The sequence below is a fragment of the Chanodichthys erythropterus genome, chromosome 18 (assembly GCF_024489055.1).
Source record: "Chanodichthys erythropterus isolate Z2021 chromosome 18, ASM2448905v1, whole genome shotgun sequence".
NCBI lineage: Eukaryota > Metazoa > Chordata > Actinopteri > Cypriniformes > Xenocyprididae > Chanodichthys > Chanodichthys erythropterus.
This window is the reverse complement of record NC_090238.1, coordinates 21773043-21798918: the sequence shown is the minus strand read 5'-3', so window position 1 is coordinate 21798918 and position 25876 is coordinate 21773043. Positions and strand designations below refer to the sequence as shown.

The 25876-nt window shown below is 35.9% G+C and overlaps 2 protein-coding genes across 2 annotated transcripts; both read left to right on the top strand.

Annotated features, from left to right (window-relative positions):
• Positions 1-477: 477 nt before the first annotated feature.
• Positions 478-13685, top strand: pla2g4f.1 (phospholipase A2, group IVF, tandem duplicate 1). The gene is made up of 20 exons (XM_067367802.1): positions 478-526; positions 656-728; positions 1000-1136; positions 1314-1445; positions 1564-1604; positions 1737-1779; positions 2070-2127; positions 2358-2524; positions 2689-2805; positions 3018-3052; positions 3205-3343; positions 3518-3654; positions 7288-7510; positions 7608-7725; positions 9929-10066; positions 10260-10367; positions 10629-10808; positions 11068-11237; positions 11364-11550; positions 12261-13685. The coding sequence occupies exons 1-20, from the start codon at positions 518-520 to the stop codon at positions 12500-12502; spliced, it is 2454 nt and encodes an 817-aa protein (XP_067223903.1). The 5' UTR covers positions 478-517; the 3' UTR covers positions 12503-13685.
• Positions 13686-16967: 3282 nt separating this feature from the next.
• On the top strand, positions 16968-24853 carry pla2g4f.2 (phospholipase A2, group IVF, tandem duplicate 2). The gene is made up of 19 exons (XM_067366907.1): positions 16968-17100; positions 17281-17417; positions 17910-18041; positions 18212-18252; positions 18450-18492; positions 19094-19148; positions 20024-20173; positions 20310-20410; positions 20498-20532; positions 20697-20835; positions 21097-21233; positions 21700-21922; positions 22029-22146; positions 22312-22449; positions 22561-22668; positions 23458-23637; positions 23747-23916; positions 24006-24192; positions 24574-24853. The coding sequence occupies exons 1-19, from the start codon at positions 16968-16970 to the stop codon at positions 24801-24803; spliced, it is 2457 nt and encodes an 818-aa protein (XP_067223008.1). The 3' UTR covers positions 24804-24853.
• Positions 24854-25876: the final 1023 nt, after the last annotated feature.

Sequence of the window (25876 nt, the reverse complement as noted above, 5' to 3'; positions counted from 1 at the left end):
TGTTGTAACACCATTGACCTGGGTGAGTATTTTTTTTTTTTTAAATCCATAGAAAAATAAGTCAGCAAGTGGATATAGCAATCTAAATACTAAAGACTGACATAATGCAGCTTAATGTAAGCAGAGCATCAGATATCATTTTAGAAATTCTATAAAAGAGGGCACAAAACATTGCAATATAAACACTTGAATAAGGTTAAAAGAATGACAGTTTTACAATTTTTTATAGAAACAAAATACTGTCATTGAAGAGGAATTTAATGTTGAATTTCATTTGAGGTGTATGTAATCAATATTTACTTTGTTAAAAAAAAAAAAATTCCATTGGCATGCAAATGAACCTATATAGGCTGTGACGTTCTAGGAAGACCAGTATATTAGTTTGCTGTAGTTCTTGGAATTCACAGTGTGATGAATAAACAGGAAACTAGCTTTTCAAGCTGTGCTGACTCTCACAAGTACTTTAATTTGTGTTTGCAAGGCAACTGGATCCAGATCTCTGCACAAACCTTCAACAATGCTTAAGGTTAGCATGTCTTTCCTCTGAATTTCTTTAGAAGACTTACAATTGAGGTTTTCACCTCACCTCAGTTGACTTAATTTGAACCGTCTAGGTGATTAAACACTGTAGATCGGGTTGTTTTTCTTTCAACAGAGAGAAGTCAAGCCATACTGGAATCTATCTGTCAAAGTTTTATATGCGAAGATCCATCACTCCTATGACTACTGTGAGACAATTCGTCCTCTTAACAGCAGCCAAATATATTTATTTGCAAATTTTAATGTAGCCTTTTTTAGCAGAAGTGTAAAGCTTACAGCAAACATGTCTAAACCTGTGTGCAGTTCTGAAAAAAAAATTAAAAAATGTGTTGTTGTTTGGACTTGCTCTGTTGGTTACATGTGCCTGTTTAAGAGCATGCATTCTTTTATGTAATAAATTACAATCATGGTTTATTTCTCACTGCCAACTTCTCCAACCCCACCTCAATTTCTCTTTAGTGTCTGCATCTGATTGCTATGTCATCCTGAACTTACCCACGGCATCGGCCTGTACAAATCGCACAAAGACTATCGCAAATAACAACAACCCTGAATGGAATGAAACTTTTAACTACAGGGTCCACAGCAACATCAAGGTAAACCACTAAAATATTTGCCTGATCTAAGAATGTTTTCTTATACTATATTGCTACTATTTATCTCTCCTGTAGGATATGTCATATGAACTAAAAATGATTTCAATTATATCTCTCATTAGAACCAAAAAAATGTTACAGTACACTTTAATTTCTTTCTTCTCTTCTCCTACACAGAACATTCTGGAGATCTTGATCTATGATGAAGACCCATTCATGAGAGACGACCAGTGTGCCACTATCTTTTTCGACATCAATAACCTTACACCTGGGGAAAAGGAGACCAAATGCTTTATTCTAAATGATACGGTCAGAGCTATATAGAGATCTTCCATCTAGACTTACATTACAGCATAATAAAATGGACACTTGACAGAGCACTTGATATTTGATTGTGAATATGTGACTTTGATACTTTCTTTTTCAGACTAAGGATGAACTGTGGATAGAGTTTGAGGTTACTAAGAGGTGCGCGAGATTGCCTTTAGCAGTTCTCAATTGCAAAAATAGTTGCTAGTGAGAACCTGTTTTACAAATGCCTGTGCATGTCCATAAACAGAAATATGAACTAAGTGTCTATTTTGTGTGTTTCCATTGCAGCTCTGTGACACCAAGGCCATGTGTATCTAATGGAGTATTGGTGGTACGAAACTTTACTACAACTTTCTTTTCTGTATCATGGGTTACAGTCAGAATATTTAAAAGTAGTCACCATTCTGTGAACTCTGATGGGAATGGAGGATTTTTGTATTGCAAGGTGTACAAGAATCACTTATATGAGTTATAAGTGGGGGCTAAAGGTGTCTTCTTAAAATGCTTTGGTTTCAGTATAGGCTACATTTACTTTTACTACTAAAACCCCCAAAAATAAATCAATAAATAAAACCTAGATAACCTTAATCAGATGAGCTTTATGCTTTCTCATGAAATCAGACAGGTCCTTTTTGTGAGCTGAATGTGGATATAGACAAGCTTCTTAAGAAGTCTGAAGGTAAATATAGACATTTTCATCCAAATTTCACATAGATAACAGATGGCTACTGAAAACACACCAGAATTTGATATTCAGAAATAGATGTAATAGAAAATAAAATGTTAAATTACTCTATATTAACTCTAAGTTAATTTTGAAAACATAAGCAGTGTAAAAATAAACACAAAAAAGTCTGATATAATCAACACAGATATAGGTTAGTTCTGCTTATTCTCTTTGTGTTCCAGCAACACAGAACATGGTGTTGAAACTAAAAGGAGCATACAAAGAGGATTTTGTGATCTCAAATTCTGAGGAAAGCTCCAGCTTCCTGAGAACATTACGTTACTACATCAACCGAGACCTGGAAACTGAAATGAATCTGACCTCCAAGACTACTATCACCCCAGCAAATGTACGTCTTTGATGTGCAAGAGGCATCTCTGACACACATTGTTAATTCAAAACAAAAACTACACATTCATTCCTCACATGTTGGGTTGTAGATTTATAAACCCCTAAAACAGAAGCGTGCATCAAAAAGGCTTTAAATGTTTGGTTAAACATACTTTTCTCCAGGCTAGGACAGAAGTGGATGCTGCTATTCCAAACCCTGTAGACACTGGATTGACTTCTGTCCCTTTAAAACCACTACCAGCGAAACACCAGCTTACTGTCTCTTTGCCTCTAGGAAAGGTGGGTACTGTAAAAATCAACTTTGCTTGTAGGTTAATGGATTAAATCTGAATGTGGCTCTCCAAAAATGGTTTATTTATAATAAAGTAATTTAATTGAGTATTATAAATTCCTCTATCTATTCACATAATATAATATAATATAAACAATACTGTATTTGTGTTCATACTCTGCATTTTCTTTCTTTCTTTCTTTTTTTTCTTTTCTCAAAGAATAAAGTTGATCTGCAACTGAAAACAGATGATCGGTAACTGTGAATTCATTCACACCTATCTTCAGTAATAGTTTAATAGTAAATTATAATTCGGATGTATAAAACAAAACATTGTAAGCTTCAATACTATTTATCAGTTTTCATTTCATCTTAGAATAAGGATGTTTTTGTGTTTTGTTCTGAAGCTCTGATGAAGAGCTGGATGTACGTCTGGATTTTGATATCCCAGAGGAGGAGAAGAATTTTCTGGTGAAGAGACGAAATGTCGTGTCACAAGCTCTACAGAAAGCTCTGAATCTCAGCTCTGCACCAGAGCCCAGTAAGGTACAACAGATGCAAGCAAAGAACTGAAGAGATTGTGATTGTTTTACTACAATGCACACAAAAATAGAAATTTGATTCTAATGTTTGTATATAAGTGCAGCATTTTCAAACAAATACCTAACAGTAACAAACAGATGGAATCTGATCAGTTCTGTGTTGGATGTGGCTCCTCAGGTCCCAATAATAGCTGTAGTGTGTTCTGGTGGGGGGACCAGAGCATTAACAAGCACGTATGGTAGCCTTAAAGGTCTCCAGAAGATCCAACTTCTTGATGCAGTCAGCTACATTACAGGGGTTTCAGGTGCCACTTGGTGAGATCGAAGAGCCTCATTGTACTTTAAACATGACTTTCTGTTAAAAACTCAGTGAGCCATTTTTCCAGTTTTGTGTGTAGTATGGATCAAACAGACTGAAACATACTTTTAAGTAGAGATGCAATGATATACTGACCAATAATCGGTATTGGCCAAATTTTCGCACATTGGATATCGGCCAAGAGTTTAAAAACAGCCGATAGTCAGGGCTGATATATCCTGTCAAACAAAAGAGTGCAGAAAAATGCACTGCATTTGGGATTTGTGTAAATACTAAGAAACCAGTTTGATGTTTAATATTAATACTAATTATATTAATTAATAACATTCAGAAAGTTATATTAATTTAATCTTCAGAATTTAGTTAGTTAATACTAATTTGAGTAATGTGTTTGTTTATAACTGATACCAGTTACTCTGAAACAAGTTGATGAAATGAAGAGAATAAAGTTTTTATTTGCATTTCTTTCAAAATATAATAATTAAAAATATAATGATTAATTATTAATTATAATGAAATTATTAAAGGGTTAGTTCACCCAAAAATGAAAATTATGTCATTAATGACTCACCCTCATGTCGTTCCAAACCCGTAAGACCTCCATTCATCTTCGGAACACAGTTTAAGATATTTTAGATTTAGTCCGAGAGCTTTCTGTCCCTCCATTGAAAACGTTTATACGGTATACTGTCCATGTCCAGAAAGGTAATAAAAACATCATCAAAGTAGTCCATGTGACATCAGTGGGTTAGTTAGAAGTTTTTGAAGCATGGAAAATAACAGTCCAGAAATAACAAAAACTATGACTTTATTCAGCATTGTATTCTCTTCCGGGTCTGTTGTTCATCCGGGTTCACGACTCCGCAGTGACGCTGCTGACGTGTTATCCGGCGCGCCCGAGCTTCGTTTACAGTCTGAGGGAGGCGCACGCTGTATTCAAGCTATTCTACATTGTTTGTATTTTGGTATTGCTATATTTTTTAAAATGGTGTGTAAGTGTGCATGTCGCGGATGTCCTAATCGCCAAAAACAACGACGTAAAAGTGCATTACCAACGCTGACAGATGAAAGGATTCAATGGAATCAATTAAGTGGAATCAATTCAATGGAATCAATTCAATGGAGAGGATTCCGGAAGAGAATACAATGCTGAATTAAAGCTGCAAGCAGCGATGAAAGGGCCCTCACGCCCGGACTCACCGCCACCCGTTGGCCTTAGGAAAACAGAGAACAGTGGTCGACATGCGTGTAAGCGAATGAATACAGGAGAATTATGCCATTAAGTCATTTTGAATTGCCACACTTCCTGCTGCCAACAGGTGGCGCTTTGACCATAACCAAATATTGCGATATAGATGTGTTCAGACCCAGACTGTTATCAAACACGTGAAGTTTGGAGCAGATCAGAAAATCATATGCCTGAGTTACAACAACTTCCTGTTTCATGGCGTTAATCGCATACATTAGCACTTAGCCAAGTGTTGCATGATTTAACGTGTTTCTAGTATGTTTGGTACTTTATTTCATATTGAAATGTGGTTCTGGGAGGGAATTACAGTGTAAAGCATGCCATTTCCTGTTGCCAGCAGGTGGCGCTATGACTAACTGAATATTGGCATATAGATATGTTCAGGCCAGGACTCTTATCACACATGTGAAGCTTGGAGCAGATCAGACATTGTATGCCTGAGTTACAACGGCTTCCTTTTTCATGGCGGAACAACAGACTTTGTCAGGCCGCCACAGACACGCCCTTCAACGAAAACTCTAGATCTTCGCAATTTAACGTCACAAAGGCCTTTAGATCAGACTGACAAAAAATGACATTGATCTGATTAAATCTCTAGGAGGAGTTAATCACAGTGTAAAACATGTCATTTCCTGTTGCCCCCAGGTGGCGCTATGAGTGTAACTGAATATTGTTATGAAGATGTCTTCAGGTCAGGACTCTAATAAAACATGTGAAGTTTGGGGCAGATCGGACATTGTATGCCCGAGTTACAACAACTTCCTGTTTTTTGGCGAAACATCGAACTTTGCCAGTCTGCCACGGACACGCCCTTCAGCGAAAACTCTAGATCTTCGCAATTTAACGTCTCAAAGGCCTTTAGATTAGACTGACCAAATATGATGTTGATCTGATTAAAGCTCTAGGAGGAGTTCATTAAAGTACAACGCCTGGAAAAGGCAAAAACTGCCCAAATTTTGCAAAGAAAATTCAAAATATCTCACTTCCTGTTGGTTTTCAGATTTCACTCCAAGAGACTTTTTTGTAAGTATTGGGCTGTTAGATGTGTGTACCAAATTTAATACCTGTACGTGAAACGTAGTGTCAGGGGCACTTTGTTGAAATTTTTAGGTGGCGCTTTCGAGCCATTTTGCCACACTTAATTCTGAAACCCATATCAGACGTAAATTTTCACCACTTCTGACGTATCTGCAAAGTTTCATGAGTTTTCGAGTATGTTTCGGCCCTCAAAAAAGTGAGTCACTTTACATGGCGAAACATCAGACTTTGTCGGTCACCACGGACACGCCCTTCAACGAAAACTCAAGATCTTTGATATTTATCATCGCTAAGGTCTTAAGATTAGACTGATAACATTTGATGTTGATCTGGTTAAATCTCTATGAGGAGTTAATCACAGTGTAAAACATGTCATTTCCTGTTGCCCCCAGGTGGCGCTATGACTGTAACTGAATATTGTCATATAGATGTCTTCAGGTCAGGACTCTAATAAAACATGTGAAGTTTGGGGCAGATCAGACATTGTATGCCCGAGTTACAACTTCCTGTGTCATGGCGAAACATCGAACTTTGCCAGGCCGCCACGAACACGCCCTTCAGCGAAAACTCTAGATCTTCGCAATTTAACGTCTCAAAGGCCTTTAGATTAGACTGACCAAATATGATGTTGATCTGATTAAAGCTCTAGGAGGAGTTCGTTAAAGTACAACATGTGGAAATGGCAAAAACTGCCACTTCTGACGCGTGTGCAAAGTTTCATGAGTTTTTGAGAACGTTTAGGCCCTCAAAAATGTGATTCATTTTGGAGAAGAAAATTTTGGCTGAGCAATTCCAATAGGGTCCTCACACCATCGGTGCTCGGGCCCTAATAAAGTCATAGTTTTTGTTATTTTTGGACCAAAATGTATTTTAGATGCTTCAAAAACTTCTAACTAACACACTGATGTCACATGGACTACTTTGATGATGTTTTTTATTACGTTTCTGGACAAGGACAGTATACCGTACAAACACTTCCAATAGAGGGACAGAAATCTCACAGACTAAATCTAAAATATCTTAAACTGCGTTCCGAAGGTGAAAGGAGGTCTTACAGGTTTGGAACGACATGAGGGTGAGTCATTAATGACAGAATTTTCATTTTTGGGTGAACTAACCCTTTAATTTAAAAGAAAGTATAAAAGGCAACCCCAAACTATCAGATCGGCTATCGGTATCAGTGGAGAAATTTAGTATCGGCGCATCTCTACTTTTAATTAACCTCATTTATAAACAAAATAAGTTGATGGGTCACCACCATAATCTGAATGACTGCATGACACTGCCACAGTGTAAAATGGCTAAAGAATTGATTGTTTTTTGTTTAATCTTTGTATTTCAGGGCTTTATCCTCTCTTTATGAAGAGCCTAACTGGTCAAAGGAGGGCCTTGATAAGTCAATGGAGTCTGTAAAGAAGGAAATCTCTAAAAAGATGCTCAGTTTGTTTTCCCTGGAGCAGCTACAGGAATACAGAAAGGAGGTGGAAGAGCGTGAGAAAGAAGGACACCTTGTGTCTCTCATTGATATGTGGGGGTTGGCTTTAGAGTATCTTTTCCAAGGCAAGGTAAAAAAAAATAAAAAAGCACAAAATGTGTTTGCTGTCAGTTTTGGCTTAGTATTAACATTTGGTACACTATATATAATACACTGTCCTTTTATAGAAGCACATGGGTACACTATCTGAACTGCAGAAGACAGTGTCCGATGGCCAGAACCCTCTACCCATCTTCACAGCTGTCAACCTGAAGAATTGCAAAACAGAAAGTATAGTAGATGCAGGTATGTAAAAAGATAATGGCAATTCAGCTTCTATTCTCAGATTAAGACACATAAGGAAATGTACATAAACACCCCATGTGTGACAATTTTGTAATGCAGCTGTGTTAATTTTGTCAAACAAATATTCCTGTCCATTTTCTGAACATCATTTGGATAGATAAAGAGGCTGCCTGCTATACTAGTCACACAGGTTAGTCATGCACCAAGTTGACGTGTAGGAAATTCAGAAATGAAGCAAAACGAAGATCATATCTGGTGTATCTTCAGCAGGATTCATTAAAAGGCCAACTAAGGAAGCTATACGTTGTAGTTTTATACACACAATATACAACACAAGGCACTCAGTTCACAACCTTAAACAAAGTATGCAAAGGATGTAAACAGTTATTAGCCCAGACTTTGGAGTTTTACAAGCCCCAATCCAATCAGCATTATTGTACCATGCAGATACCTCACAGAGATAAAGTCCACACCTCAAGTTGTTATGATCAAACATTTGTCATAGCTAAAAAGACTGGGCCAAGGGCAACAAAAACCAGGCAAAAGGTGATTTCCTCAAGTACTATGCTTGATTACCTACCAATAAGGAGATTAGGAGATCGTGGCAGAAACCTCCTAGAATGTTTGTTTAAGAAAATTATTCATCTTCACCTTAAAGGGTTAGTTCGAGTCAGTGGTTTGGAGGACCAAAATCACATGATTTCAGTAAACGAGGCTTTGTTACATCATACTGTATGTGTTTTGAAACTTCAATAGTTCACGTGACTTTGGCAGTTGATTCACGCTCCAAATCACTGAATCAAAACAAAAGATTCATAAATCTTCAAAGCTTCATGAAGCAGTGTTTTGAAATCGCCCATCACTAGATGTTGTTGAATAAAGTCGCTATTTTGATCATTTTGGCACACAAAAAGTATTCTCGTCGCTTTATAATATTAAGCTTAAACCACTGTGGTCACATGAACTGTTTTAAGTATGTATTTAGCAGCTTTCTGGGCATTGAAAAAGGGAGTGTTATTGCTGGCAATGCAGGCCTTACTGAGCCATTGGATTTTATCAAAAATATCTTAATTTTTGTTCTTAAGATGAACAAAGGTCTTACGGTTGTAGAACGACATGAGGCTGAGTAATTAATGACAATTTATTTTTTGGGTGAACTAACCCTTTAAATGGCAAATACAATGTATATCCCTTTACTTTTTGTGATGTTATGCCAAAACATAGGATAAGCAGATATTAAACAGATTCTTAAATTTGTAATCCCACACATGATAATATTTGGCGTATCTATATATTCTGCTTTGTTTCAAGAGTTATTATGTTTGTGTACTTATACACACAGGATTACATAATGCTTATATTATGTACTTTAACAGAGAAACTGTTGCGCCGTTGTATGAATAAGCTAGTGTTCATTTCGCCAAATTATGATATCTTTTTTACATATCTATTAGACAATTTACATATTTGTCAGACTTCTGTTTAATTGAGTAAATTGAGCCAGACTTTGTATGCGATTCTGATAGTTAAAAGTTCCCTGCACTTAATAAAATGCATTCATTCGGAACAACCAGCAACGTTGTCAAACATAGATGACACCTGAGTTGTACACATTATACATTATCATATGTTCGTGTAATACACTTGTGTATACGGTATAATACATCCATGCGTATTATAAATGTTATTTTGAATTTAATTAATATTAATTGTCATATTTATAAAGGCTAAATTGAGTGATAAATGTATGTTGCAATGTTTAATATGAAAATAAATGTAATTTGGTTATGTTTTGTTTATCTTATTTAATTATAATCATGAGAGTTGCATTGTAACATCTCACACACTTCATACCCTTGAAATGTCGAGTACAATCAACACCTGCTTTTCACCACTTTTATTTTATTTAAACTACTTTAAGTGCTGGAGTGATCCGCAATGACTACTGGGTAAATTTCCCTCTGAGCTTCCTGTGAAGTGATTTATCGATGGCTATACAAGCCTATTCAGCAACAGCTTCTGAAGATACTGTATAAACACATGCAAATGATTTCCTTATCCAAAGACTTACAGAACATTTTCATAATAGGTTCAGTAGGTTTGGTTGAGAAGATAAACAACTTGCTTGGAACTCGATAGTGTTGCGACTAAAAGTGCATATAGCAGATTAACAATCCTATGTTTCTTTCTGTTCTCTATTTAGAATGGTGTGAGTTCACCCCATATGAGGTTGGATTTCCTAAATACGGTGCCTTTGTACCTGCACAGAACTTCGGGAGTGAATATTACCTTGGTCACATGGTCAAGAAACTCCCTGAAACTAGGTTGTCCTTTCTTGTCGGTGAGTGCACGTGTTTTTTGCACATAATAAAGACATGAAATAGAAGACAAACTGAATGCCATAAGGAAGAGAAAGAGAGCCATGTTGTGTTTAGCATCTGAAAATTTGTGTTGCTCATTATGGCCAGTAGGGCTAGTCTGGCCCTGATCCTATGATGTATTAGTAAGTCCAAACTCTGTGTGTGTTTATAAAGGAATGTGGAGCAGCATTTTCTCTGTAAATCTGACGGAGATCTGGCGTCTTGCAACAGGAGTCGCCCCCTCCTGGATCCCTTGGTTTGGAGGAGGAGTGACTAAAACAGGTCAGAGTTTGTGATATATTAATATTATTTTAAATACATTGTTATATATTAAATTGTAACAAAATTGCACAATGTTATCGTTTTTACTGTATTTTTATCAAATAAATGCAGACTTGGTGAACATAAGAGAACATAAGAAAAAGCATTAAAAAATCTCACTGACCCCAAACTTTTGAACAGTAGTTCAATTTGTAGTAGTAAAGAAGTCTTTCATGATTATACTGACATGACATAATTGTTGTCTTGTCCTCCTCTATAAAGAGACTGATAGTAAACCAACAGCGCTCGGCACATACCTGATCAGCCCCGTAACTGACTTTGCTAAAATGCTGTGTGGCTTTATGACCAGCCGTCCCATTGTCAGCCAGATGTTCAACTTCCTGAGAGGCTTCAACCTGCACAGGAACTACAATGAGAACGCAGGCTTCATTACATGGAAAGGTCTAGAGCTCTACTTATTCTATCGACCGCTTCAAGTGTGAATCTGTGTTTTTTACCCAACTTTTGTAGCTAATCGGTTTTTCTTTTTTTTTTTTTTAAATATTACTTTTTTTCTGCTATATCTTATCTCTTATCTTATGTCTTATTTCAGGTTGATGTCTGTCATTGCATGAGATATAATCAGGGCCTTTTACACATGAATAGCTGACAGTGTTTTCAGTCTTCCAATAATATCTGTCTAAAATCTAACTGTCCACAGACACACACCCAGATGCCTTTCCCAACACCCTGACTCCAACTGATCATGTGCTGGGTTTAGTAGATGCTGGGTTTGCCTTAAATGCAGGATTCCCTCCTGTGGTTCGCCCTCACAGACAGGTGGACGTTATTCTGTCTCTAAACTACTCCTGGGAACAGGAACAGTTTAAGGTGAAGGAGACCTGGAAGATTTTATAAGATTTGGTTGAAATACATATGTCAGGAACTTAAGAAATTTTAAATTTAATTAAAAAAAAAAAAAAAAAAAAACTATATATTTATGATTGTGTCCAGTAGGTCTTAAAGCAATCTCAGGAGTACTGCACTGATCGCAAGATTCCATTTCCGAAGATTGATTTCAAAAAGGTGGAATCTGAGCCACTGAAGGAAGTTTACGCGTTTGAGGATAAAGACAATCCAGAAGCTCCCATAGTGCTTCACTTTCCCATGGTCAACATCTCATTCAAGCAGTTCAAAGCTCCTGGTAAGCACTACCAACTCGATATCCTTAATAGGCCAACCCTAATGCCATATTCTTAATAGCAATTACAGTGCATGCAAGGCAAGATTGTATTTACTTTTAAAATTATGGTTAGAATGCTTATTTTATATTTTATATATATATATTAGACCGCCTATCATAATACATCTGTCAAAAACTTGTTTAAAACTTAAAGTTTTATTGTCATTTATTAGGCAAATAACCAACTGAAACAACTAAACATTCTTTATTCACACATAATAACCAAAATATATATATTTTTTATTTTTATTTTGTAGGCCTCTTTTGGCCTTGATAACAGCTTGCATTCTTGCTGGCATTGTTTTTATGTACTTTTCCCCAGTCTCTGTTGTTATTGACTTCCAAATAGTTTGTAGTTGTTCCCAAAGACTTGCTTTTGATGAAACTTTTGTGCAGTCTATCTTTGAATCCATCAAATCACACCACAATAATTATATTTTAGTATTAGAAACACTACTGTGACTAAAGAGCTAAGCTTACACATACTGGTATGGATTAACCATTACAAAAACTTAAAAAAATGATTTTGATAAAGGGCACCTGTGGCACAAAACTTACATTGGGTGGAGGACTAATAAATTTGTTGAGGATTAATACATTTGTCAGTATGTCAGCTCAAACGCTCAAATGACCAATGATAATGTAAAATGATGTGTATATGTGTGGTGTAGGAGTGAAGAGAGAAGGCGAAAAGGAGCTGATGGAGGGAGCCGCTGATGTTGAATTTAACAGTACCTCCTCGCCATATCTCACTCAAAACCTGACTTACACGCCGGAGGACTTCCAGAAGCTTATCAACCTCACTTCCTACAACATCCAAAACAACAAAGACGTCATTTTGAACGCGCTAAACAAAGCTCTACAACGAAACAGGGAAAGGCAGACCGGTGATGAAAGCCACAGCAAAATGTAGAAGAAGAAGGCGGTAGGAAAGACCAGTTCAGCGTCTACACCAAATCCAGGATCACATAAAACAAAAGGCGTGGTGATCTGCAGCAGTAAAGACAGTGAAGTACTTTCCAGAATAGAAAGTCACTTTTTAATTAGTCACTCCCTAATTAGAAGCTTCTTTTTTTTATTAATTGTGCAGTAAAGTCTTATCGTATTACTATCATCAATGCCAATCATATTATTAAATAAAAAATAGTTGTAGTTGGAAATACTTACAAAATCAATATTAAGTAGCTTAAAGCATGATTTTTATTTTAACCTTGACTGAAAACAGCATCTTTTTTTCTGTCTATTTAACTTGTCATTGCAGCTCGATTTTCCTGATCAATAAATACATTTCAAAATGGTTGAACTTAAAAAGAAAGGCATTATTTTCAACAGCAAAAATGGGGGTAACACTTTACAATAACAGTACATGAATAACCATGAACTAATACCTAAATTAATAGTTACTTCAACATGAACTCATGATTAGTTAAGATATGAACTAATGAAGAGTGATCCTTAACTACGACAGGAGTCATAAGGATTGATGCATGAAAACAGCAGCCTTAACTACGCGTTAATACATGTTTGATAATTAATGCATTAATTAACATTTAGGGGTAAACTAAATAAATCAGCCTCCATAAGAGTAAACAAGAAGTACTCTGAATTTGAATTAAACGTGATTTAATACTGTCATAATTTAATAATTGTAATATCATAATCTGCCATCTGCAGCTTTGTGACAAATAATTGCAATGGCACATGATTATTTAGCCATTAATTACATCTGTCTAATCAAATGTGGAAAATAGACTAACTACCACTAATAAATTTAATTTGATCTAAACTGTTTTCTGATTTTTATAGTTCATTTATATTTAGTCATAGCTAAATAGTCATAGTTTCTTCCTGGAACTAAAGTATGTAAGGTTTGTTTCTGGCGGGACACTCATTAGTGGCGCAAGCTAGGTGTTCTCTTGGCGCGTTTGTTGTGTTGCTGGCATTTTAAACTAATAAATGTTGACTGCTTTGGTAAGCCGAATTAATAATTAAAGACATATTTACATGTATGTTTTATTGGGGTTTTCAGGAGGTTATGTGCAGTTATTAACTGTATTTGTATTTTTGTTGTTTAAATGTATATGCTATTAGCTTGTGGACGCACGCTATTTTACATGTAAATCTGCCTTATGTGTGTCTTTACAGGTATGTTTATGGCTTGCTTCAAGTCCATATATGTTTAATTATATAAATAAAAATAAAATACAAATACTTTTTATTTTAGTTTTTTTGTACCGGGGTGTAAAGGAACAAGGATGGCACTCTATAGTGTTTATTCATATATTAGTTGATGATGTGTGATATGTGCATCATGTCATGACTTTACTTGAGGGGGCACAATCATAATCAACTCATTATTAACTAAGCATATACTAACATCAACTAATGGCTTGTTAATGTATACTTATGTCATGACTTTACTTGAGGGGGCACAATCATAATTAATTCACTGTTAACTACTTACCAAATTCAGCTCATGATTATCATTAACTTACTATCAAATACACTTGTACTAACACAACTATATAAGTATTCAGCCCAGTTAAGTGATGTTGTGTGACTTTTCATAAAGTCAGAGAATGGAGGTACAGTATGATCACGGCCTGCGTCTGGATGGAGAGTGAACTTCTGAATCTGATCCCAGCAAACGCTCCCTGACCTTAGTTCATGTTTCCTGTTTGGTTATTTTTTGGGGAACCGATTCCTCAGGAACTGATGTAAGTCACAGTAGTTTAGTTTGATAGGAAAGAATATCACAAAACCTTTTAAGATAGTGTATTTAAATAGTGTATTTAGTATTTTATATGTTTGATAAGGAGGGTCAGTGAAAATAATTACAAACTAATCCTGTGCCTTTCAGTAATGTTTTTAATGAAGCCGCTGATGTCAGTAGTTTAAATTCTGACAATAATAAATTGTTTAAATTTATTTCAAAGTCCAAATATGTATTATTCCTTCTTATAGAGACTGTTTGATTTAGTTTATCCTAAATGTTAATTATTGCATTAATTATCAAACATGTATTAACGCATAGTTAAGGCTTCTGTTTTCATGCATGAATCCCTATGACTCCTGTCGTAGTTAAGGATCACTCTTCATTAGTTCATATCTTAACTAATCTTGAGTTCATGTTGAAGTAACTATTAACTCAGGTATTAGTTCATGGTTAATCATGTACTGTTATTGTAAAGTGTTACCAAAATGGGTTTTAGTAGGCAACCAAATGAAACATTGTATGTATTTTATTTTTGACCTGACAGAACACTCAGGATTTTAATAATATCAGGTAGTGAAGACATATTATGGATGGTATTCCACACACAAAATATGTGGCAGTTTCTTTTGGCCAATATGACGCTTTTAGATGGATAGACTGAAGTTTATGCCCTTTTTGCTTTGATTAGGTGTTTGTCGGGGTGTGCCATATTTATGCACTGCATGTCTATGACATGAACCAACTGCAAACAAAAAAACACGTCTGCTCTGATGTGAATATAGACATGTGGATTCATGTATGAATAAAATACATAAACATATTGAATGTCATTCTGTCATCAAGAAAATGTTATTGTATAACTTTTTCCACATTGCATCTCATACACATAATCTCCTGAATATACAAAAACATACTGCATAAGCTTTACAAGGAAACAATGCAGCATTAATGGTATATAATGGCTCAATTTTCTCAGATTAGACATTGAATCAGAAGGAGTGTGATAATCTTTGCATTTGAATGAAAGAGGGCTAGGCTGGTATTTATGGGCTTGGGAGGGTTTTCTTCCACATGCAACGTCCTAATAACCCGAAATGTAACTCTCCATCTTAGTATTATAAGCCTTTACGATGTGCCACACCAAACAAGATATATAAGGTTGGCATGCAGCCATTGACAGCTTTTTTTTTTCAAATGTTTTCGGAAAGTTTTTTTTAAAGTTCTACACTGGTTGTTTCAACCCATGTTTGGGTCAAATATAGACAAACCCAGCCATTGGTTTAAATTTTGGTAACAGTTTAGGGTCCAATTCTCAGTATTAACTAGTTACTTATTAGCATGCATACTAGGATATTACCTGTTCATTAGTATATATTATTCTGCATGACCATATTCTACGTCCCTTAACCCTCCCATTACCTAAACTTAACCTTGCTAAATATTAATAAGCAGTGATTAATAGTTTATTGAGACAAAAGTTGTAGTTAATAGTTAGTTAATAGTGAGAACTGGACCCTAATCTAAAATGTGACCAATTTTTTAAATTAAATTTTAAACAGAACATCTGGGTTTGTCTATATTTGACCCAAACATGGATTGAAACAAACCAGCATTTTTAAGAGTGTAGTTTGTGGTCCGTCCATAAGGGAATGACGAGGGAGACAACATATTTACAATAACATATACTAGCAATGGAAGATGACTGCAAACAGAGGGAGGAGAATTGTTGTAATCATAAACCCTTAATACTTTAAACACAAAATACCATCAAATATTTTATCAGGGTGAGAAGGATTGGAAACAAACAAGTTCCTCGGGTTTTCTGTGTTATATCACACTTAGTAAGACTAGTGAGATCTTCATTTGATCTTCTACCTTTGAGACTGCTCTGTGGGTTTGCTGAGGAGACAACAATGCTGAAGGTACTACTTTAGCTCACAGATATTTGACAGTGATTTTGATGAATGAAATACATGATGAATACCACTTGTTTGTAGCATTGCTATTTTAGCTTAAAGTCACAAATAGTAACTTTGTGAACAAACCAGGAGCTTGATCAATGATCCATTATGACAGTGATTCCCAACCAGGGGTAGAAGTTGTTGGGAGTGCTTCATGGAAAACTGTGTTTCTTCTTTTTTTTGTTAATCAGAAACTATTGAGAATGAAAATTAATTACAAATCTCTCTTTTATATAATTAACTCATTCAGCTCTTTTTTTTTTTTTTTTTTAAAGAGAAAGGATAAAATAGATATCTGAATGTTAATATAAAATTATTTGGAAAAGAATTTGTGAATTTTGTTTAAACAATTATAAAGCTCTATTTGAGTCAGAATAGTAACTGATTTATTTATTTTTTGCAAGCAAGTGATTGTTTTGCCATGGTCCACAATCAAACAAGGTATATAAAGTTGGCTATTGTTTTATGTAAATTTTATGTAAATGTAATCATTTTAACAATAATATTCTAAATTAAAATTCCATATATGACAATTTACAAAAAACACCTGTGATGATAATGAATAAATTTTCACAAAAATTTAAAGCAATACTAAAGTGAAGTCATCCTGTATTTCATTTTTTTTAATTTGTTGTGTTTAGCTTTAAGAGTTCAGTTCAAATGAGTGAAATTAGTTCACATGTTCAATATGAAGCATACTCATGTTGCTGTTACAAATTCCAGTCTGTTTAAACCAATTTCATTTTACTTCTGTCTCACAGAAAGAGTTTATGCCATACTGGAACCTGAGTGTCACAGTGTTGCGAGGAAAATTCAATCAGTCATTCGACGTTTGTGAGTACATAAGCCCTCAAATACATTGTGACTTGTGGTGAAATATTAATAAAATGCTTTATAACAGGTGATCTGGGTGTATTATGTGTTTGTGTGTCTTTGCTGACTTTGATTGGCTGCCTACTACATACTCCACCTTACAAGAGTGCTTAATGTGCACTAACTTTGCTCTCTCTCCAGTGTCTAAATGTGACTGCTACGTCGTCTTAAAGTTACCCACGGCCTGTGCCTGCTGCCATCGCACCAAGACAGTGAAAAATAGTGACACACCAAAATGGAATGAAACATTCCGTTTCAGAGTGCACAGTGGTGTCAAGGTGATAAAAAGATAGTTTCAGACAGTTGCAAGATAACTCTTTTACATAACGCCCATACATTTTCTTTAGTGAAAGGGTTTGTTACAACTGTGCCTTGCCCTTTCAACCTCCACTGACAGCTTGAAGCGATTCTCCACCCTGATTGTTCTAGAATAGTTACAGTGATGAATGACATGCTGGTGATGTACTTACAGTGAAATGCTGGTATGCCAACAAAGTCATTCTTCATAAATAATTAGAATAATTATTTAATCTAAAACTTTAATCACAATAATTAAATATTTTCAAATATTGTTACATTTCCAATCAAGGGTTAAATTTGTTCCATTGCCCTGGAAAATAATAATAATAATTTAACAAACTGACAGCTTTTTTGTTTTTTGAACTTGTGTGAAAGTGCTAAGTTGTGCTATGGGTTTGCTATAGGCAGGACTTTGACCTTATTTTTGGGGGCTTCATAATGACCTCACCACGATGTTCATGTCTCTTCAGAACATTCTGGAATTCCACATTTTTGATGCTGACAAGTTGACGAAAGATGACTTCTGCTCCACCATCCTATTCGACATCAATAACCTCACACCTGGACAAAAGCAAACAAAATGCTTCATTTCAGATGATAAGGTAGATAAATGTTTGAAGATGAAACTATCCTTTTATCATTTTATATTATTTTATTGTATTTCATTTTAGTCTTTGAAGTGGAAGTGCCTTTGGTGTCCATTACTTTAAACGTTGGAAATGTTGAGTGCGTATAGTTCTATCCATGTTTATGGGTTGCTTTTTTTCTTCAGAAAAAGAGTGAGCTGTGGGTGGAGTTTGAGATGATGGAGAGGTGAGTGAAAATGTTAACAATCTGTGAAAAAAATTGGCAAAAACACCATGGTGGTGGTGGTGTCATTACCAAAGACTATGGTAATGCATAATAGTTAATAATTGCCCACTTCCTCCCTATTAAAAAATACATTTACAATTACTATTACATCAGTCTGAATCAATCAGTCGTTTTATCTCTTCCTTTTCTTTTTAAAGCTCTGAGAAGCCTGAACCATACTTCTCTAATGGAGTGCTGATGGTAAGAGTTTTTTTTTTTGATGCATTAAAAAGATCAGGTTAGAAATTATCTTGATATCACAATAAAACAAAGTTCTGTCATGAAACTCTAGATGGTGCAGGCTAATAGGTCCTTTAACTCAACTGGCTCATAATCACATGGTTATCTATAGGGAACAGCTGATTGGTTCCTGCTGTATCAGTAGCCAATGAGCTTGCATGCTCAACCTTCAAAATACTTTGGTAGCATTTGCCTTAGCAGTGCAGCACACTTTCAGAAACCCTCCACCTTCCCCAGCTCCACCTGTATAGATCTGCTATGGGTAATTCATGTACGTTATATTGCACAGCAGCAGCATCTCTTACTTGCTCACACTCACAGCAGCGCGTTGTGTATGTGTTGGCAGTAGCAAGTCCTGTACTTGCTCTGCAGCAGCAGCAATAAAAGCAGCAGCAGTGTGGCAGATGTATTCCGCCAAGACCAAACCCATACCCATTATCATGCCAAACACTCTGAGAGTTGTCATGACAGAAATACAGCTAAACCCACCTACACTTAATTGGAAATCTTAGTTGAACTATGTAAAATGCTAAAACCACTTTCAATTTTCCTTTATTTATAGGCAGGCCCATTCTGTGCATTGGATGTGAAGGTGCAAAAACGTCTAAAGACTAATGGTAAATGGATATATACTGCTTATCAGACCCTAAATCAGACATTTAAAGGTGCCCTCGAATGCTGCTAATGTACTCTTAAATGTGGTTAAAGTTACCATCGTTTCTTACTGTATTCACGGAGACAAGAGCCGTCGCTATTTTCATTATTAAACACTTGCAGTCTGTATAATTCATAAACACAACTTCATTCTTTATAAATTTCTCTAACAGTGTAGCATTAGCCGTTAGCCACGGAGCATAGCTTCAAATTCATTCAGAATTAAATGTAAACAATATAACAGTATACAATACTCACATAATCCGACGCATACAAGTCTGCAAGTCTGTATAATTCATAAACACAACTTCATTTTTTATAAATCCTCCAACAGTGTATAATGTTAGCTTTAGCCTGTTACCCATGGATCATAGCCTCAAACTCATTCAGAATCAAATGTAAACATCCAAATAAATACAATACTCACATAATGCATGCAGCATGACAAACACTTTGTAAAGATCCATTTGAGGGTTATATTAGCTGTGTGAACTCTGTTTATGCACTGTTCAAGGCACGCGCGAGCTCCGTGGGCGTGGAACAGGAGAATTAAAGGGCCAGCAGCCCTGAATCGGCGCATTTCTAATTATGCCCCAAAATAGGCAGTTAAAAAAATGAATTAAAAAAAAAATCTATGGGGTATTTTGAGCTGAAACTTCAGACACATTCAGGGGACACCTTAGACTTATATTTCATCTTTTTTTTAAAAAAAGTTCTAGGGCACCTTTAAATATACATGAGGCTTTATAATAACCACAAAGCATGAGAAAGAAGTAATACTAAAATATTTTTGTGAAAATTCCATTTCCAAAAAATGATCTTGTGTTTACCTCAGCAGAGAAGAGCATGATGTTAAAACTGCGAGGCGCATATAAGGAAGACTGTATGATCTCGAGTTCTGTGGAAAACCCCAGCGGCACACAGACTGTATGCTACTACATCAACCGAGACCTGGAGACTGAGTTTAGTCTCATCCCCCCAAAAGTGTGTCATCGATTAAGCTGATATTCTTAGCAGAAAATTTCTTACTAAAGTGATTTACAAAGCATGCACATCACTAGAACAGCTGAAAGTATATGATGCTTGTTTATTTCTTTACATGTTTGTCAAGGTTGGGGGGGAAGTGGATGGGACAAATCCAAAGACTGCAGACATTCTGTCATCTGTCTCTGTAAAACCTTTACCAGCCAAACAGCAGATTAAACTCTCCATGCCTGTCGGACAGGTGAGTACTGGTAAAATCTAATTTTAATGTTATTTTCCACAATAAAAAGAAAAGGTAATAATTAACTGCACTAATAAACTCTTTTAGGGTGAAGTGGATCTGCAGCTAAACACAGAGGGCCGGTAAACAATTTAAATGATTTGTTCAGAACCATTTAAAATATCAACCAAAACTGTGATTTTAACTGTGTTATTGATCACAGGATACCACCAAAATGTCCTCTTTTGGTCTGAATCCATACATCCCTCAAACTAATCATATGTGTGTGTGTGTGTGTGTTCTGAAGCTATGATGAACCATTGGATGTGCGTCTGGGTTTTGATATTCCAATGGAAGAAAAGAATTTTCTGGTGAAGAGACGAAAGGTCGTGTCACAAGCTCTTCAGAAAGCTCTGAATCTCAGCTCTGCACCTGAACCCAGCAAGGCAAGAAAGCATGAGTATAAACATTATTATAAACACATTTAACAGACTCGCACTACCTGGCAAAGTGACCAGACTATTCTTACCACTCCATTTTTAATTTAATGTACATAATAATTTGTATAATTAATTAAATACGATTTAATAATTTTTAAGTAATTTATTTATTTACATTTGAATAATTTCATTGATATGACATATCTTTTTATGGCAGAAAATGCTTGTTTTAATTAATATATTTATAAGACTGATGTGACTCCGCAGGTCCCATTGGTGGCTGTGGTGTGTTCTGGAGGCGGGACCAGAGCAATGACTAGCACATTTGGAGGCCTAAGAGCCCTGCAAAAACTCCAACTTCTTGATGCAGTCAGCTACATCACAGGGGTTTCTGGCTCCACCTGGTGTGTATAAAGAGCACTACAAGCTCCAGTTTCAGCTGATAGTTCACTCAAAAATGAAAATTCTGTCATCATTTACTCACCCTCAAGTTTTCCAAACCTGTATAAATAATTTTTTTTTTTTTTTTTGCTGAACACAAAGAAAGATATTTTTAAGGAAAAATTGGGACAGCATTGACTTCCATAGTAGGAAAAAAAACTACTATGGAAGTCAATGGTGCCCCAAAACTGTTCAGATTAACACATTCATCAAAATATCTTCCTTTGTGTTCAACAGAACAAAGAAAATTATACAGATTTTGAACAACTTGAGGGTGAGTAAATGATGATAGAATTTTCATTTTTGGGTGAACTATCCCTTTAACTCTAAATAAGTGGTTCTGGTCCTCATCAGGGTTTTCTTCAAAACCCAAAGTTTTCTTTGAATTAAATGTCATTAAACATCAAACTTTCTCTCGTTGTCTCATAGGACTATGGCTTATCTTTATAATGATGCTAACTGGTCAAACAATGACCTAAATGGGGTTATGGAGTCTGTGAAGAAGGAGATCTCTAAAAGTGTGTTCAGTATATTTTCCCTTGAGCAGCTACGTCACTACAAAGAGAAGATGGAAGAGAGAGCAAAAGAAGGACACCTGGTATCTCTTGTCGACATGTGGGGTATGGCTATAGAGTACCTCATCCAAGGGAAGGTACATAAAACCCTTGATTGCACAGACATAAAACACATTTTAAGAATCCAAATAATTTTGTTTCTCTATCAGAAACGTCTTCATCATAAATTCTTTTCTTCCTCAGAAAAAATTGGGTACACTATCTGACCAGCAGATGGCACTATCAAATGGCCAGAACCCTCTACCCATCTACCCAGCTCTCAACATGAAGAATGGCAAGACAGGAAGTATCATAGAGACTGGTAAGTGATTAATTCAATTTGCCTACTACCTTCAGTCCTACAAGATAATGGACCTAAATGGCCAATAAGTTAATTATGTTTGTTCCTTAACAGATTTATTCTTTATATTGATTGTGACTAAAGTGCTTACTGTAGATATGTTGCTTCTCATTGCTCTCTTCTCAGAATGGTGTGAGTTTACCCCATATGAGGTCGGATTTACCAAGTATGGTGCCTTTGTACCTGCACAAAACTTTGGGAGTGAATATTACCTCGGCCACATGGTCAAGAAACTCCCTGAATCTGGCATATACACTCAACTGGGTAAATAGATGTAAATTCTCCAAAGGTTAATGAATGGTAAACAATTGGAAGTTAAAAAATATTAAATTATTTGTATTCAAAATGTTAGTGTGTGCTGTGCTGTGCTTGCAGGGATATGGAGCAGTGTTTTCTCTTTGAGTCTGACTCAGCTGTGGAGTATTGTGACTGGAGTGATCCCATCTTGGGCCAGCAAGATTGGAGAAGAAGTGAACCACACAGGTAAGAACAAGGCATTATCAATGAGTATGAATACCTGAGCAAATGTTTCCAGTGTAGCTTCTCAAAAGTTTGATTGACTTTCAACTTGATTAAAGAGTACCCTTGTGGAAAAACAAGTGCACTTAATTGTATTAAATGTATACTTGTAGTGTTTTTCAGATCTTAAGAGTATATTTAAAGAAAAAACTGTACTTGAAGATAATATAGCACTAATGAAATAAAAGGCCACTTAAAGGGTAAATTCACTCAAAAATGAAAATTCTGTCATTAATTACTCACCGTCATGTCATTCCATAAGTGACAAAGTTGTACCTGCAAGGGTACTGCAAGTTATACCCTTAAAGGTGCCATCGAATGTTTTTTTACAAGATGTAATATAAGTCTAAGGTGTCCTCTAAATGTGTTTGTGAAGTTTCAGCTCAAAATACCCCATAGATTTTTTAAAATACATTTTTTAACTGCCTATTTTGGGGCATCATTAGAAATGCGCCGATTCAGGTTGCGGCCCCTTTAAATCGCGCGCTCTCTGCCCCCGGAGCTCGCGCTTGCCTTAAACAGTGCATAAACAAAGTTTACACAGCTAATATAACCCTCAAAAGGGATCTTTACAAAGTGTTCGTCATGCATACTGCATGCATGCGTCAGATTATGTGAGTATTGTACAGTTATATTGTTTACATTTGATTCTGAATGAATTTGAGGCTGTGATCCGTGGCTAATGCTATACTGTTGGAGAGATTTATAAAGAATGAAGAACAATGAATAAATGTCATTCTTTCTTATCTGTAGACACAGACGACAAACCAACAACGTCGGACACGCTTCAGGTCAGCCCTATGACTGACCTGGCAAAAAAGCTGAGCAACTTTTTGACCTGCCGCCCCATTATTAGCCAAGTGTTCAACTTCCTGAGAGGCTTCCACCTGCACAGGAACTACTGTGAGAACAGTGACTTCACCGCATGGAAAGGTTGAAACATAATTTATGCTGTTAAATTTGGCCTACTTTGTACCATTACCCTTTTGAATAAGTTCAATCAAACTGGGAATGGCCTAATTATAAAGTGGACTTTCTGCAGACACACACCCAGATGCCTTCCCGAACTCTCTGACACCAGCAGATGCCACACTTGGCCTGGTGGACTCTGCTTTTGTCCTCAAGTCAGGATTCCCTCCTGTGTTACGATCTAACAGACATGCGGATGTCATTCTGTCTCTGAACTACGCTTGGGACCCAGACCACTTCAAGGTGAGAAATCCTGAAAGATTCAAAGGATTACAGGGAGAAGGATCATGAGGAACATATGATTTTGATGTTTATTTGTGTGTGTCCAATAGGCCATTAAGCAAACTCAGGAGTACTGTGCTGTTCGCAAGATTCCATTTCCGAAGATCGATTACAAAAAGTTGGAGTCTGAGCCGATTAAGGAAGTTTATGTGTTTGAAGATAAAGACAATCCAGAAGCTCCCATAGTGCTTCACTTTCCCATGGTCAACATCTCATTCAAACAGTTCAAAGCTCCTGGTGAGTACTGCCATCTGTAACCTTTACTATTACCATCATTTTTAGCATCACCACAAGTTTGAATTATTAAAGAGATAGTTCACCCAAAAATTAAAATTCTGTCATCATTTACTCTCCACATGGCTATTTTGAAGTTTTTTCTCCATGCAACAACTTTGGACCCCATTGACTTTCATTGTATGAATAAAAACACAGGAGGCATTTTCATTCTGTGTTCCTCGAAAGAAAATCATACAGGTTTAGCATTTGGCATGAGGGTGAATATTTAATGGCAGATGATTTTCAGATCTTAGATAGAGATTCTCCTTAAACATGAAGATACTTTAATATGAAGTGTATTCACATCAATTAAAAGCAATTGTGTGTGTGTTTGTGTGGTAGGAGTGAAGAGAGAAGGTAAGGCGGAGATGAAGGAAGGAGATTTTGATATTGACTTCACTAGTATGTTCTGTCCATTCGCCACTCACAACCTTACCTACCAGCCGGAAGACTTTCAGAAGCTGTCCAACCTCACCACCTACAACATCCTGAACAACAAAGACGTCATTTTCAACACACTGAACAAAGTGCTTAAGAGAAACATGGAGAGAATTCCTGTTACAAAGGCATGAAAATTTTGAGTTTATTTTGAGGACGGAAGTTAAGGCTGACAGCAGGAGTAATTAGCGGGTGATTTTTATATATTTAACTCTAAAAGGGTTGATTTAAAAGGATAGTTCACTCAAAAATATCATAATTTCTCACGCTTGTGTTGTTCCAAAACTATGCGATTTTAATGCAATAATCTGTGAATAAAGTGAAAATGAAGGGTTACCAGAGGCTGTCAAGCTCAAAACTCTTGTGTTATGGAATAACACATTATACATTTAAGTTATACGTTTAATATTAGATTTAACTTTATATATTTCATTATTCATAAAGCGTTTTAGGCTAAATTGTGCTCTGTGGCTTTTTGATATGAAAGATGAGATCAGACACACACATCAGCAGTATAACTTAATTCTTCACATTGCCAAATGAAATATGGACATTGACTAGAAGCTGTTGAGTCATTTAGTTTCCATATTCTGAGCAGTGCTGATTCTCATTCACTGACTCTAAGCATGACTGTTGCAACACTGTTATTTGGCAAAAGAGGCCATGGAAAAAAACAATTCTGACCACATGGAAAGTCAGACTGAGGATGCAGGGTATAAATATGAGGCTTCATCATGATCATGATCCTTTTTCGTAACTCAGATGTATACTCAGCTATATAGAAGAAATCCACCATAGAAGTCAGGAAATATTGCAGCACATATATTACAAGAGTGTTTTTGTATGTTTAATATTACACATTATAAACAAGCTGTTATCAAAATGAGTTATGTGACTATAAGCTTAGTGAAATGTATTTTTAATGCTTGAAAGATAAAGTTAATTAAACATAAAAGTAGAAGACAAAGAAGTTTCAACAAACAGCAGAGGACAAAAAAATCTAAACAAAATCAATGGAAGGGTCACCAGGGTCTTCAAGCTTGAAAAATTACACAAAGCATCATAAAAAAAAAAAATCTATTACAGTTGTCCATGTGACTCAAGTACCAGTGTCATATGATAGCTTCACCATTCTCTTCTATAGCTCTCAAAATCTCATTTGTGTAATTTTCAATATGCACATGAGAAGAAAAGGTTCTATAGAACC